General features: G+C 36.5%; 1 protein-coding gene across 5 annotated transcripts in view; it reads left to right on the forward strand.

Annotated features, from left to right (window-relative positions):
• Window positions 1–8,247: 8,247 nt before the first annotated feature.
• LOC131078302 (tyrosine decarboxylase 2) overlaps window positions 8,248–16,003 on the forward strand; it is a 345,647-nt gene continuing 337,891 nt past the window's right edge. Inside the window, exons 1-2 of one of the 5 annotated variants that reach the window (XM_058015968.2) lie at window positions 8,248–8,363; window positions 8,671–8,821. In XM_058015968.2, the coding sequence (XP_057871951.1) occupies window positions 8,756–8,821 (66 nt within the window). In that variant the 5' untranslated portion in view covers window positions 8,248–8,363; window positions 8,671–8,755. Of the gene's footprint in view, window positions 8,587–8,670; window positions 8,822–16,003 lie in introns of all 5 variants that reach the window. The other 4 variants (XM_058015969.1, XM_058015966.2, XR_009113764.2 and 1 more) reach the window with 4 other exon arrangements.

The raw sequence follows: 16,003 nt of genomic DNA on the forward strand, positions 1-16,003 counted from the left end.
AAACCCAAACCCTAGTACATACTAGTGAGAATGAAGCAGTGCATAAGCAAAAAAATCTTCAAACTGAAATCTCATAATGAAATATCTGAGAAACAAGATCACATATCTAAATAGAGCATGCTGAGAGATTTCCAATGCCTATTCGTTTTTGAAAAATGGAGTCTAGTTGCCCATTCTACGACCCCGAAAGTGTAGAAAAGTGACCCAGTTTGACTAGAAAAAAGTACAGTCAATTTTTTTTTTAAAAAAAAACTTCCAACACCATGAGGTTCGGCTCGGAACCAGCTTTCCGATGCCTATTTGTTTTCAAAAAAATGACTCCGTATGCTCAAGATAGAAAGAAAAAACCAATCCCCCCAAAAGGCAAGAGAGAGGGGTTGTTTGGTGGCAGGGTCGGGCGGAGGTGGCCCGGGGGTGGCGCTTTGGTGGCGGGCGAGTTGCAGTGGCGGGGGGCGGTGGCGGCCGAAGACCGGTGGGGAAGGGTTGACGGGTCAGACTGTTAGGGCCGACGACAATACCAGGGGGCCCACAGTACCTTGCGTACCATGGGAAACCCAAAAGATTTTTTATTTTTTTTAAACTAGGCCAATTTTTGTTGAAATATGTTTTGTTTTTATTTTTCAATTTTTTTTTTTTTAGCCTGCATGCCGTAAAAAGGCAAAAAATGATTTCTAAATTTTTTTTCTTGAACTGCGTGCCAGGGTCGTACGACCAGGTACAAAAAAAATACCCCCAAAGGCTCAGGTGTCGAAAATGATCAAGCTTTATATGACCATAGGGGTTTTTGGGCCTTCTCAACATGATGGTGAGGTTCGTTTAGGGCCAAAGTGCTCAAAAAAAAGAAGGCCTATCCCTAGGTGCACAAAAAAACTTCTGAAACCCCAAATCTGCTTCCAATGCAAAAAAACTCAAAACAAGAACAGGTAGCTGCAGATCTGAAGCTCTAATACCATATAAGAGTTGAAAAATACAACACCATAGGAGCCCAAATGATCTCAACAATCTGAATAAACCTGTTACAAGGAGAAGCAAGGAAGCAACAGAGAAAACCATAAACACAGGAAAAATGCTCAAGAATATGAGAGCTCTGTATTCAAAAAAATGTGTAATAGAATGATGATACAAAGAAAAGAATTCAACCTATAATAGGTCAAAAAAAACCTAAAAGGGAAAACCCTAGGCTTGCACATAATAATTAATTAAAGAATTAATTATTATGCACCTAATGTTAGGTTAAGTGTAAAAGAGATAAAGGGGAATTTAATTAATTAAACAAATGTCATTTAATTAATCAAGTAAAGACCCGATTACTCTAACACTCCATGCTTCGAGATTTATTAATAGCTTCTGCCAAGGTGGGCGGACCAAATAGTTTAACCCAACCTTTCAAAGGTTCCTCAAGTCCTTCAGTGAAAAGGACAACTAACCACTTCTTAGAGATGCTACTTACCATAACTGGTAGATTTTGGAATTCAGTTACGTAAGTGTCCAACGAACCTTGTTGTTTGAGTTGAGCAAGTTCTCTAAATTTCACCTCTAGATCCTTGGTGTCAAATCTCTCGATCCGCTTGTTGGTGAAATCAACATAGGTGGTGATCAAGTTATGACCAAGGGTGACCAACCCATGGTACCACCATTCGTGGGCCACTCCATCCAAGTGCAAGGTAGCAAACTTGATGGTGTCTTCTTCCGACATAGGCCTCAAGGATAAGTAATTGTCCAAATTCTGCACCCATGCTCTAGCTGTGCTCTCAGTGCTCCCATCAAAATGTGCCAAAGTCACTATTCCAAGAGTTTCTTTATAATCTCTTGGGGCAGCAAATCTGTTGTCATTCCTCCTTCCTCGCTTCATTTTTTGATTCATAAATTGACCCAAAGTGAGGATATCTCGATTCTCTCTAAGGAGAGAAGCATACTCTATATAGTTGTTCCTTATTTCATTAGCTGTAGGTATCTCCATTTCAGCTTGCTTTGCTTCTCTTGGCAGGAATACAGGTTGTAGAGGTCTTGGGGCTGAACCTCCACTACTGCTCCTGTTGTTACTCCCATTTCCATTTCCTACAGGAGCATTAGAAGTGCTGGCTTTCAGTCCATTGTTAGGTTGGTTAGGGGCCCCAACAACATTCTGGTTAAGTTTGGCCAGTAATAGAGACATCATGTCCATCATGGCATCGAATTGCCTCTCAGCCTTCTTATCAGGTGCCTCATTCTATTCTATAGCCTTGTTTGCCATTGAATCCACTGAATCTGCAGAATACAAATCCTTCCCTCTGTTTCTCAATACCACTGAAAATTTATCCTCTTTCGACACTACTAGAATCTAAAACTGTTGTCTCTTCTGTTCTCTGTTGTAGTATCAGACATCTCTATCACTCATGGAGAATTCTAACTCCTTTGAAACTCACAGGCTGATAGGAAAACTAGCTCTGATACCACTGTAATATCCCGAATATTTTTGTTTTTGTTTTTAAGAGCAATAAGAATTACCAACCAACACATAACCTGTTAAGGTTAAAACATAAACTCAAAGCTTGTTGAAAATGCAACCCTTCCACTTTCTGATCACCAAGTGCCCAATGTGGGAAGGTGAGAGCATACGGTGATAAGGGGTTCGTTAGCTCACAAATCTGCAGGAAATGATAAAACATATACAATATTGGGCGGCAAGCCAACCCCTTCCGTTTATCCAGTGGGAAAGCAAGAAACTTGGCGGTGAACCAACCAAGAGAACAATACCACAGACACAAATCACTCGAATGTAATATTTCAATGGGAGGATTGAATTACAAATTACTCAACTCAATCGCTTATGCAACGGGAGGACCATTACAACCAACATCACTCAACCGCTTATGCAACATGAGGACTGCATTACAATTTATCAGATGTAGGTGGCAAGCCAACCTCTTCCACTTTTCAACGAGATAAGAGATTACAATCCAGAATGGGTTAGTAGTACTACTACTTAACCTTACAATAAAAAGGAAAGTGAGAGTAGAAGAATAATGCTGAACATAAAAGATAATGATCATGAAACTCTTCCAACATAAAAAAAAGACAGGCTGGAAATGCATAACCAACAACCTATAAACCCACTATATTACTCATATCTCTCTCAATACTCACTCAATTCACCCCAAATCACTCCCAAACCAACACTAGACCAACAACAACTAAGACAAACCAGAAGGAAGCTACCAAAACACCCTAAATTACTTGGCACACATCCCAATGCACCCTCTAAAACCCACACCTAGCTAGGTATTTTCGATTTGCATTATTAAATTCAATACTCAATGAAAAGTGCCACAAACTTACAATATGAATCGCCATCAGCAAGAAGGATGATTGAACTAGTACCCAGAATGACTAGTCACTCAGGAAGAGAGGTGTGATAAAAAACATGCTTCAGCCACAGGGAAACCAACAACTCCATAAATCACTCCAAACTCCAAAAACACTGAAATATGCAATGAAAGTATCATAGATTACAACACACAGCTAGGTACTATATCTCAAGTACGAAACTGGAAAGCACTAGGGAGCTGCACTCCGAAGCTTCAAAGTTCTGATGCCAATCCAACATCATAACAATGCAAATTTTCAAGATAGCCAAAATGAGAGCTCAAGGCTCATATTTATAACTTCATGTCTTCCCAAATGCAAATGAAAATGGCCCCCAAACTCTAATCAAATTCACTTTCATTTCGCCTTATGTCTCCCCACCAACATGACACCCACTTACCTTTCCTAGGCAAGTTCGAACTTTCCTTATGGTGGTGTCTTTTGCAATATTAAACATTAAACAAAACATGTTTAATCCTCCTAAATGGCCACCAACAAATTCGCCCTTTGACTTAGGAAATAACATACAAATATCACTTAATTATTTTTCCCTGTCATCCTCAACAATTATTCAGTAACTGCAAATATTTAAATATTAAACCTTTGACAAGGAAATAATATTTAATTAAATTACTTATGACTCCCATACTGATCATTAACAAAAACCAGGATGAAGCGGAGTAAAGAAGACCAAAGAGCTGCTGCAGACCCTGTCCACTACCAAAAATTGAAATACCCCATACTACCACTTACTAAAAATAATAATTCATGCATTACTACTCCAAAAAGCATGATCTTCGCACCTAGTGACAGAGCATGGAAAGCTCAGTAGGACAACATCATCCAAACAACCAACCCCTAACTTACTAAAAATAGCAAGTTCTCACCTCACCAACGTTTGAAACCCTAATTCTTCATTCCACATAGCCTATGGGTCTCAAGAATAGGCCAATGGATCATTGAAAGCACATCATCGAGAAGGGAACATTACAAGACGCCTCGGCTTGACCATTACCTTAGGGGTAGTATGGAGTGGAGAAGCGATGGTTAATATGGAAGTGATCATAAAGTTCATGAACATCCTAGTTCTTGAAGGGATGTCTATTATCTGTGATGATGGAAAGAGGGATACCATAACAACAAATGATATAGTTAAGAATGAATGTAGTGATCTATTTTCTAGTGACTTGGGTGAGAGGAACGACTTCAATCCATTTTGTAAAATATTTTGTGGCAGTGATAATGAATTTGTGGCTATTGGAAGAAGGAGGGTGAATCTTGCCTATGAGATCGAGTCCCCACTAGCAAAAGGGCCAAGGAGTCGCAATTGGTTGAAGTTCATGAGCTGACGCATGAATAAGGTCTCCATGAATTTGACATTGCTTATATTTGTTGACAAACTGATATGAATCTTTTTCAATACTGGGTCAGTAATATCTAGTCCTAATGAGTTTCTTGGCTAAGGTAGGACCACTAGAATGTGGATCGCACATACCTTCATGGACTTCTTGTAACACAATATGAGCTTCATCCTCTTCTAGACATCTAAGAAGAGTGCCATCTAGACCTCGAAGGTAAAGGGTATTGGCTAAAATGATATACTGGGAAGATTGGCGAATGAAAGTATGATGTTGGTTGTTGGATAGGTCAGGAGGAAGAATATTGTTACAAAGGTATGTAAAAATAGGACCATACAAAGGGGAATCAAGACCAACGACACATATCATCTTGGCAGTAGTGATCTCATATGAGGGGACCAAAAGGTTGTCCACCAAGAACTCATAACGAGTTTCATTTTGTGGTAGATTAATCAGTGAGGCAATAGTAGCTCGATTGTGTTCTCTTGGTATCTGCTCAAAGGTTATCTTTATGAAATATTGCTTCAAGTCATTGACCATTTTCTTGTAAGGTAGTAATTTTTCATCTTTTGTTTGGTAGTCATCAGTTGCTTGACGAATTACAAGTTGAGAATCCCCCAAAACATAAAGTTCCTGGATCTTCCACTGAACTACAATTAGTAATAGTTGTTAATGCCTTATTTTTTGCTATATTATTAGTGAAAGGAAATGTCAATCGATATGATTTAGGAATGGAATCCCCTGGAGGTGTGATAAAGAGGATGCCAGCTCCTGCACCATGCTGTGTGTACGAGCTATCAAAGTATAGTTGCCAAGGCTTCATGTGTGATACCATCATAATGGATTCATCTGGAAACTCTGAAGTTAGAGGAGCATCATCAATCATGGGTGCATCTGCCAACTGATCTGCGATAGCTTGTTCTTTAATTGCTTTTCTGTCCACATATTCGATGTCGAATTCACTCAAGATCATAACCCATTTAGCTAGCCTGCCAGTGAGCGTTGCCTTATTGAGAAGATACTTCAGTAGATCTATCCTTGCAACAAGCTTCGTTTTATGAGTTAGCATGTAATGTCATAATTTCTACGAGGCAAAAACCACAACAAGACACACACGCTCAATTGGTGTGTAGTTAAGCTCATAACGAACCAAAGTACGACTGATGTAGTATATTGCCTTCTCTTTGCCTTCATTGTCTTGTTGCGCCAAGAGTGCCCCCAGTGCTGTTTGTATATGGTGAAAAGTGAATAATGGAAACAACAATATTGAAAGACAATGAATTCAACCACAAAACCCTAGCCTAACAACATCAAAGATCCACCATAACATATGCAGATTACCTAAGACAATGTAAATCAACAAAATAAAAAAGATTATACCATCACATGTCCACTAGGGTTTGAATCTCCATTCTTCCTATCTCCATTGATCTTGCTTGATATGTTTGCTCTCAGATTTTATGTGTGCACAAGAGCTCAACAAAGAACGAAAATGTGATCGATAGCTTGATCGCAAAAGTGCTTGATTGCATAAGATTGATTAGACAATTAGAATGCTTAAGAGAGATTGATAATGAAATAAGCATCCTCTTATATAAAAGACACTGTAGGAAATGGAGGGAGGTGTAAAAGATAGATGGTCGGTTAGGATTAGAGGGTAGGTAGAGGAAATAATAAAATGATGAGAGGGTAGGTAGTGTAGGAATTAAGAGACGAATGACATGTGTCATGGGTAAAAAAATGCTAATGAATTAATTAAATAAATAAAGATTTATTTAATTAATAGAAGAAGTGAGATCAATTAAATAAATAAAATATTTATTTAATTTAGGAAAATGACTATTTAAATAAATAAAAGTATTTATTTAAATGAGAAAAGACTTAGAAGAGGATAAATGAATTAATTAAATAAATAAAGATTTATTTAATTAATAGAATATTTAAGCTTATAATTAAATAAATAAAAAATATTTATTTAATTAAATAGGACAATTTTAGGTGTCTACATTTATTATTCATAGATATAATTTAAAAAATTAAAAAAACAAAAATAATACTTAATTTATTAAAAAATAATTAATCTTAAAATTCAATTTATAAATAACTTATTTTTAAATATACAATTTTTAATATTAAAATTTTATAATTCTAATTTAAACTCTATTAATATATTGTAAAATTATAAATTTATTTTTAAAATATGAAAAATAAAATAAAAATAATAAATATTTTAAATAATATTAATTATTTATAATTATTAAAACTACATGACGAAGTGATGTGCCATTCAAAAAGGAATCCACGTGTAATCCCATTGAGATCAATAAAACCATTAATCTCAATTCTACAAGCAATCGACATTAGAAGCAAATCTTGATCTATAAATATAGATTTATGAAATGACAATCTAGGCCACTTCGCTAACCGCAAAGCATTATGAGCCGCTTATTATGGCAGTTTTTAAAACTAATTCTTTACCACTTGATTATAAAATTTGTCTAATGATTAATAATTTAATATTGTACTTTACTTATATTCTTTTAAAGATTGATATGCTAATTATATATGTTTTTAAGACAATTAATATATATTTTTTATATGTAGATTTTATATAGAAATATAAAATCTTATATCTTCTAAAAAAATGCATATAAAATTTATCAACTCGACCGGAAGGGGAGGGGAAGGCAAATGGGAGTAAATAAAAATCAAACTAAAATTGTTTAGGTACCTAATAAAAAACAAAACCATATAATTTGCCTATATTCCTGGCTATGTAGTTGCCATCAAAAACCATTTATTCTAATTTCCTCTAAATTGTATTTAATCAATGAATGTGTGGAAAAAATAATTTTTACAATTTATAAACTTAAAAATTGTACAAGTAAACTTTAGTAAATAAAAAGATTTAAAAAGTTAGAAAAAAAGCTTGTTTCTAATTGATTCAAATTGATTGTTTTAATAACTAGATAATTGAAAAAAAAATTCATTGCATTGCCTAACAACAAGTATTAATAATTTAATATTGTACTTTACCTATATTCTTCTAAAGATTGGTATGCAAATTATATATGTTTTTAAGACAATTAATATATATTTTTTATATATAGATTTTATATAATTAATATTGTACTTTACTTATATTCTTCTAAAAATTGGTATGTAAATTATATATGTTTTTAAGATAATTAATATATATTTTTTATATATAGATTTTATATAAAAATATAAAATCTTGTATCTTCTAAAGAATGCATATGAAATTTATATTAATTTAAAATATTAACCATGATTCTTTAGGACTTGATTATAAAATATAAATCTTGTATGTTTTAAAGAATGTATATATAATTTATATCAGTTTAAAATATTAAGAATGATGCTTTACTACCTTTAACTTGATTAAAAAATATTATTTAATATATTTTAAATTTAAATAATTATTATATCTATCAACTAATATATATAAACCTTATGGGCCCCTTCCCCTGCTTATAACTGATATTTTCCTCCAGCGAATTTGATGCCCACCGCGGAAACTGCTTTCTATTAAATTTTCCAAAAGAACTATAAAAAAATCTCTGTCCTAGTCAGCATTAAGTAAATCTGACAGAAAGAAGCCAAGAAATGGCAGGAAAAGCTCCTCCATTTGCAAATTTGGTTAGATTTATTCCATTTTCACTGCTAATTATTATAAATTGAATTTAGATATGACACAAACAAGAAGACAAATGTAAAACAACTTACTTTTTCTAGTTCATTGGATTTATGTGTTTTTTTTCTCACGCTGCTCTTCCGGGTAGTAATTTTTGTATTTTTGGCACAACACCCACCTTATCGGCACAACCTCTGAATTCGTTCTTGCTGAATCTCACAAAACAATGTAAGGCCGCCTGAAATTAAAATGGTTAGCGAATGCAATGCAATGTAATTTACAATTGACAATATATGTATGGTTTTCTTGAAGGGGGAGGTGCTTCGCTGAAGGGAGTGAAAATGGGAGCCTGAGGAGGGCATTTGACGCGGAGGAGTTCAGAGAAAATGCTCACAAAATGGTAGATTTTATTGCTGACTACTACAGAGATATCCACAAATTCCCCGTGCAAAGCCAAGTCCAGGTAACTTTAATATTTCATCTTAGTTTCAACATTATTTTAGACCACCGAGCTTAATTCTTCATGATCACGAGCAGAATTTGTATGCAGTCTTTGAAGTCATTTTATGAAATTGGTTTGTAGAAAAACCGAAGATTTGACATCAACCCATCCTGATGAAAGACCACTTGAGTTGTATGAAACGTGGATAATCTTTTCTCGTTTGACGTGGCTTCTAGCCAGAAAACTTGTTCTCAGTAATATGGACCTTAATGGCATAAAATATCTGGATTATTCTCATTGTGACCCACCACTGGCACCTGTTCTAATTATGAATGAAACTATTGCCATGTTGCATGTTTCTTGAGGAGTTTTTTTCTTCTACTGCAAAACCAGCCTGTATTATAGATAGCTTAGTATACCCTAACATCAATAATTTATTTGTACTTCTATATTTCTGAATGCCAAACAATGCAAGCCCCACATATAAAACGGCTCTTGGCAGAGTTCATGATGATGGTGTCTATAATTATCACATAATTTGAATCTTGCATTTGTTGGTGGCCTAAGCTTTACAATTATTCCAACACACCCTTCTTGGAGTTCAATGATAAGGTTGAGGTCCCATGGAGGGGGGCTTCCTAAGAAATTTCAGTGGGTGCTGTTAAGATTTTTTAGGATTATATGAAAGTAGGCGGTCCCATGAATTTTGTAATGCAGTTTAGGCTTTAAAGTTTAAGCTCCGAAATTTATGGAAGCTGGTGGTCTCATGAATTTTGTTATTTAGCATATTCAATTCAACTGAGTAAATAAATATAAAAAATAAAAAAAATTAATTGATAAAAATTGAATAAATTCAGATGATTGACAAGTGGCAGAAGAAAAAGCCTAAGTTAGTGGGGCAATTTTTAGCACCCGCCTTTTCCACCTGCTAAAATTTGCAGCCCTCAAAGTAGGGGCTGCTAATTTTTAGGAAAAGATTCCAATAAATCCTGTTGCAAATATTGTTTTTGTGCCCTAGATTAGTAATCAGATTTATATCCTTTAATTATGCCCTAGATTGTAATCAGATTTATAACATTTTAGTAACTCATAATTCAGTAAACTCAGAGATGGAGGAAATAAACAAGAGACAAACACAAATACCCTAGGAAAACCTCCAAGGAGGAAAAACTCAACATTAAAGACCCACAGGTCAGATTATATATTCTCCCTTAATAACACAAGTACAATACTTAGCTTCCTTGACAAATCTGAATCCTTCTTGAATGACAGATCTGCACTTCTAAGCTCTTCAAGTCTGCACCAAAGATTGCCTTTGTCCTCTAGACCAAGTTCGCATAAGTCTAGACAATTTCGCACCCTCCAAGTGTAAGTTCGCACTTTTCATGCAGAGCTAATTCGCTTAAAATGAATGATTGTATTGTCTTTGCAAAGTATCTTTATTTATATGCATCTTAACCTTTATTATTGCAAGTCGGCCTCCTTCCTTTTTGGCGCCAATATTGTTATTGTGGTGTGGGGTTTTGGGATGGCGTGCAAGCATAGGGCTGGGCTTAATCTTGGGGCATGTTACCCTTTAGGGTAGGGCCCAGTCCTAAATGGGTTCGGATGTTGCCTTAAGGCAATCCGAACCCATATATTACCCTAGTTACAAACAACACTCCCTCTTAACTAGGGAAGAAGAGAATACATAATCTGAACCTTTAGAGTTCCATCTAGCACACAAGCATAGCATGGATCTAGCACACAAGCATAGAATTACATCTTCCACCTAGCACACAAGCATAGGATGGTTCTAGCACACAAGCATAGAAAGTGTAATACACAAGTGGGTCTTTACATAATTACAATTATCCATCTAGCACACAAGCATAGATTGGACACAATTCATTCTTGCACACAAGCAAAGAATGATTCAAAGTACTGCTGATAGAGTCACTGAGATTGGAGCTTCCTCTCAATCAGGGTTCCGTTTTTCACAACACCAAGTCTGTCTCTGAAGTATTTGAACTTCACTCTGGATAAAGGTTTGGTAAGGATTCCGCAATCTGTTCATCCGTGCTAATGTACTTTAGATGAATGGCGCCTCTTTGCACCATGTCCCGAATGAAATGATAGTGTGTTTCCACATGTTTGGATCGGTCATGGAATACGGGATTTACTGACATCTTTATACAGCTTTGATTATCACAATGAATGGTGGTAGGACCACTAGCTTGACCAAATAATCCAACAAGGAGCTTGCAAAGCCACACTGCTTCTCTGGATGCAACAAATGCGGCAATGTACTCAGCTTCTGCAGTGCTTAATGCTACCGAAGATTGCTTTCTACATGCCCAAGAGATCACTGCAGAGCCCAAGTTGAAGCAGATACCTGAAGTACTTTTCCTATCCTTGACACTTCTTGCCCAATCTGAATCTGAGTAGCCTTCCAAGAGGATTGAGGTATTAAGTGAATACTTCAGCCCATAACCAATCGTGCCACGTAGGTATCTTAGAATGTGCTTGGCAGCAACCAGGTGAACAAGTTTAGGTAAGCTCATGAACTGACTGAGGGCATTCACATCATAACAGATATCTGGCCTGGTATTGACTAGGTACATCAAGGAACCAATCAACTGCCTGTACTCAGATGGATCTGCAAAATCAGAGTTAGCTACAGAAACACTTAACTTCTTTAAGTTAGATTCCATAGGAGTATGCATAGGTTTACAATCCATCATTCTAAATCTTTTCAAAATATCAATAGTATATTTTCCTTGACTTAGAAAAATTTCATTGGATTTTTGCCATACTTCTAACCCTAGGAAGTAATGCATTAGACCTAAATCCTTCATTTCAAATTCTGAGGCTAATTCCTTCTTACATCTTATGATTAATTTATTTTCACCAGTGAGAAATAAATCATCCACATACAAAACTAAAATAAGCATCTCATCATTATAAACTTTCAAGTAAATGTTAGCATCGGCATCATTTTTGCAAAATCCTAAGCTTAGTAAGTACTTATCAATTCTTTCATACCAAGCACGAGGAGCCTGTTTGAGCCCATATAAGGCTTTCTTCAACCTGCAAACATGAGAATCTCTTTTATAGATTACATAACCTTTTGGTTGCTCAATATAGACTTCCTCCTCAATGACACCATTGAGGAAGGCTGTCTTAATGTCCATTTGATGCAGCTCCCAACCTTTGGCTGCAACAATAGCTATTATAGATCTAATAGAAGTATATCTAGCAACAGGGGCAAAAGTTTCTTCATAATCTATTCCTTCCTTTTGAGAAAAACCACGAGCTACAAACCTAGCTTTATATTTTTCGTTACTACCATCAGCATTATGTTTAATTTTAAACAACCATTTAGAGGAAACAACAGACTTACCTTTGGGTCTGGGTACAATGTCCCAGACATCATTCTTGATGATAGACCCATACTCTTCATCCATGGCTAATTTCCAAGTATGATGGGACATAGCTTCTTCGACATTGTGAGGTTTAGACTCAATGATATTACACATCACAGAAATGTAGTTGGCGTGATTTTGGGATCTCTTGCTATCTCTAAAGGTTCCTCTGGGAGCAGCAAATCCTTCAGCATCTTGAATCGTGTTTCTAACCCAAAGTGGTCTCTTCTTGCAGACCACAATATCCTGAGGTATATCGGTAGAGTGCATAGGTTCTGCTGGGTCATTCTGAACTTCCTGATCTGGAAGGTCAGTAGACTCCTCTTGTATCTCAAGGTTAGCATCAACTATTGAATCTTGATTTTCAATCACCATATCATTATTGTTGGATAATGAACCTTTAGATCTTTTGAAAGCAATATCTTCTTCAAAAGTTACATCTCTACTTACCTCAACATACCTTTGACCTGAAATGTAGATCCTGAAGGCTTTGGAAGATTCGCTGTATCCCACTAAGATGCCTTTATTTCCAGATGGATCCAACTTGGTTCGTTTTTCTTTAGGCACATGAACATACATCGGGCTCCCGAATATCCTTAGGTGGTTGATGTCAGGTTTGATTCCTGTAAAGGCTTCTTCAGGAGTCACATCCTTTAGGGCACGATGAGGACATCTATTCTGAATATAAACCGCTGTTTTGGATGCTTCCACCCATAGAAAAGGTTGCAGGTCTTGATCATGGATCATGGCTCTTGCAGCTTCAACAATGGTCTTGTTCTTTCTTTCATCAACTCCATTTTGCTGAGGATTGTAGGGAACGCAGAAATCCCTCTTAATTCCTGCTTTAAACACAAAAGTCATAGAAACTACCTGAGGTGTATTCACCTCCATTGTCAGACCTCAAACATTTAATTCGATTTCCTGTAGTATTTTCAACTAAGGCTTTGAATTCTTTAAATTTGTTTAGGACTTCTTCAGACTCTTTAGATTTAAGAAAGGAGATCCATGTTTTCCTAGAGAAATCATCTATAAAGATAACATAATATAGGAAACTCCTAGGAGATGCTACAGACATAGGACCACATAAATCTGAATGAATAAGTTCTGACTTTTCTTTAGCCCTACTATCGCTTTTATGAAAAGGATTCTTTACATTCTTACCCATTGCACAACCTTTACAAGCATCATCATGAGATAAACTGAGTTTAGGCATACCTTTAACCATTTTACCGAGAGTGGGAAGAGCTTGAAAGTGTAGATGTCCAAGTCTTCTATGCCATAGCTCGCATGATTCAGGGGCCTCATGAATGAGAGCTTGAATTGGATTAGCTGCAAGCTTATATAAACTATCACATCTATTTCCAATAATACGAGCAGTTTTGAAATTAGATTTCTTAGACCAAGCGAGTACTCTCCCTTCAGAAAATGCTATTTGCAAACCCTTATCTTCTAAGGCAGAAATGGAAATAAGATTTCTTTTAATACCAGGTACAAAGAGAATATCACAGAGTTGTAAGGAAATACCAGAATCTAGTTTTAAAGAGGTAGTACCAGAACCTTTTACCGAGTATCGAGCATCATCACCGATTACCACATGAAGGTTGGTGTCCTTTTCAATCAGATCTGAGAGATGCTCACGAAAACCTGAGATGTGTCTGGAGGCACCACTGTCAAGTATCCACGTATTGCTGTCCGTAGGAACATTGCTGGATAGAGCGGAGATAAGAAGATAATCTTCACTTTGTTCGGCAACTTCATTTAAATTGACTTCCCTTTCCTTTGGATCATTCTGACAATCTCTGGCATAGTGACCATACTTATCACATCTGAAGCAACAAATGTGAGAGGAATCTCTTGACTTCTTCCTTGGATCATAGGAGGAGGATCTAAAATCTTCAAAGTTACCCCGAGTTTCCGGGACGGGGACGATAGGGGACAGCGGGACGTGTTTCCGGGACGACAAATTTTTTTGCCAAATTTGGGGACGGCGGGGGACGGCAAAGGGGATGGCTATATAAAATATAGGAAAAATTTAAAATATATAGGAAAATTTCAAAATTCTAAATGTTCATATGAAAACATGGATAAAGCATGCATACATACATTATATTCATATGAAAACAATAAAACATAGATATAGCATGTGTATGATACTATGAAAAGTTGAAAACATTTTAGAATGTAAATTCTGAACATACAACATTGTTAATACTCAATAGACAATATGCAATTATGCATTCATAAATCAGAATTTCAATTCATTCACATTGTCAATATGCATATCAATAGTCTCGGAGGTTAAATTTTCCCTACTTCTATCGACGCAGTTTCCCCCCATATTTTTCAACGGGGGTTTGGGGGCAGCGCCCCCAAGGTGGGGTCAAGGGGCATCGCCCCTTGTGGGGTCAAGGGGTAGCGCCCCGCGAGGCCAAAAAAACTTATTCTTTAATAAAGGCGTTGGGTGTTATTTTTCTATTGACTCGCCGAGTTTGGCGATTTTCTAATCTGTGTCAAAATGCCCAAAGGCTACATTGTTGCCATATAGTTTCATTGTCAAAATTATGAATTAAATTAATAAATTTAAAATTTAATTAATGTTATCTTTTAATTTTTTTTATTTTTACTAATAATTTGAATTAATAAGGGGCCTATATTAGAAAATTTAAATAAAAAATTGAAAATACAACTTTTTAATTTTTAAAATATTTTTAAGGGCCTTAGAATGGGGGACGTCTGGCCGTCCCCGGGACGGATTGGGGACGTCCCAGCCATCCCCAGCCATCCCCGGGACGTACGGACGTCCCCCAGAGCTAGGGCATGCGTCCCCCCGTTTCGGGGACGTCCCCTCAAAAAACAGGGCAACTTGGGGATGGGGGGAAATGTCCCCTAGCTGTCCCCAAGTCCCCGAAACGTCCCCAGGACGGGGACGGGGGTTTTCAGGTCGAGGACGCGTCCCCGGGTAACACTGAAAATCTTTGCTTCTCTTTTCTTTCTCAATGTCCACCTTTCCTAGATTTAGCTAAGAGAACATGATTATCTTTGTGAGAGTTCTTGAGTTTTCCTCTTACCTCAATTTGAGATTCCTCTTTGATGCAATCAGATTGAAGATGCTCAAAGTTGGGACGATCGGCTCTTCCACCAATGCTACGAATGAATGGTTCCCATTCATTAGGTAGACCATTTATTGCAATCATAACAAGATCTTTATCCGAGGTTTGGCAATCAAGAGTACTTAGCTTGTCCTTTAGTTCATTGATCTTCATAAAGTAGGCTATGATTGAGTCTTCTTCTTTCATTTTCATGTGAAGAAGCTGCTGTCTTAGAGCAAGAGCCCTGCTGAGGTTGTTGACTTCATACATCCCTTCCAAGTATTTGATCATTTCCCTGGCAGACACAAACTTTGATATGACAGTGACCAGATGATTCTTGACGGACTCAATTATGATCTTCCTAGCCTTGAGGGAATCTTTCTTGAACTGTTTCAGCTCTTCAGCATCTTCTGGAGGAGACAACCTTTCTTCTTCTACAAATTTCAGCAAATCATTCTCTTCAAGGATCAATAGAATACGGACTTTCCAAGCAGCAAAATCGAGGGCTCCATCAAGTCTATCTTCAGCCCTCAAACCTGACATTTTAATCTGAAAACAAACAACAGCTATATGCAACAAATGATTCACTAAAATCATAAGTTAGTGACACCTTAGCTCTGATACCATGTAATTTTTGTGCCCTAGATTAGTAATCAGTTTTATATCCTTTAATTATGCCCTAGATTGTAATCAGATTTATAACATTTTAG

The sequence above is a fragment of the Cryptomeria japonica genome, chromosome 5 (assembly GCF_030272615.1).
Source record: "Cryptomeria japonica chromosome 5, Sugi_1.0, whole genome shotgun sequence".
Classification (NCBI taxonomy): domain Eukaryota; kingdom Viridiplantae; phylum Streptophyta; class Pinopsida; order Cupressales; family Cupressaceae; genus Cryptomeria; species Cryptomeria japonica.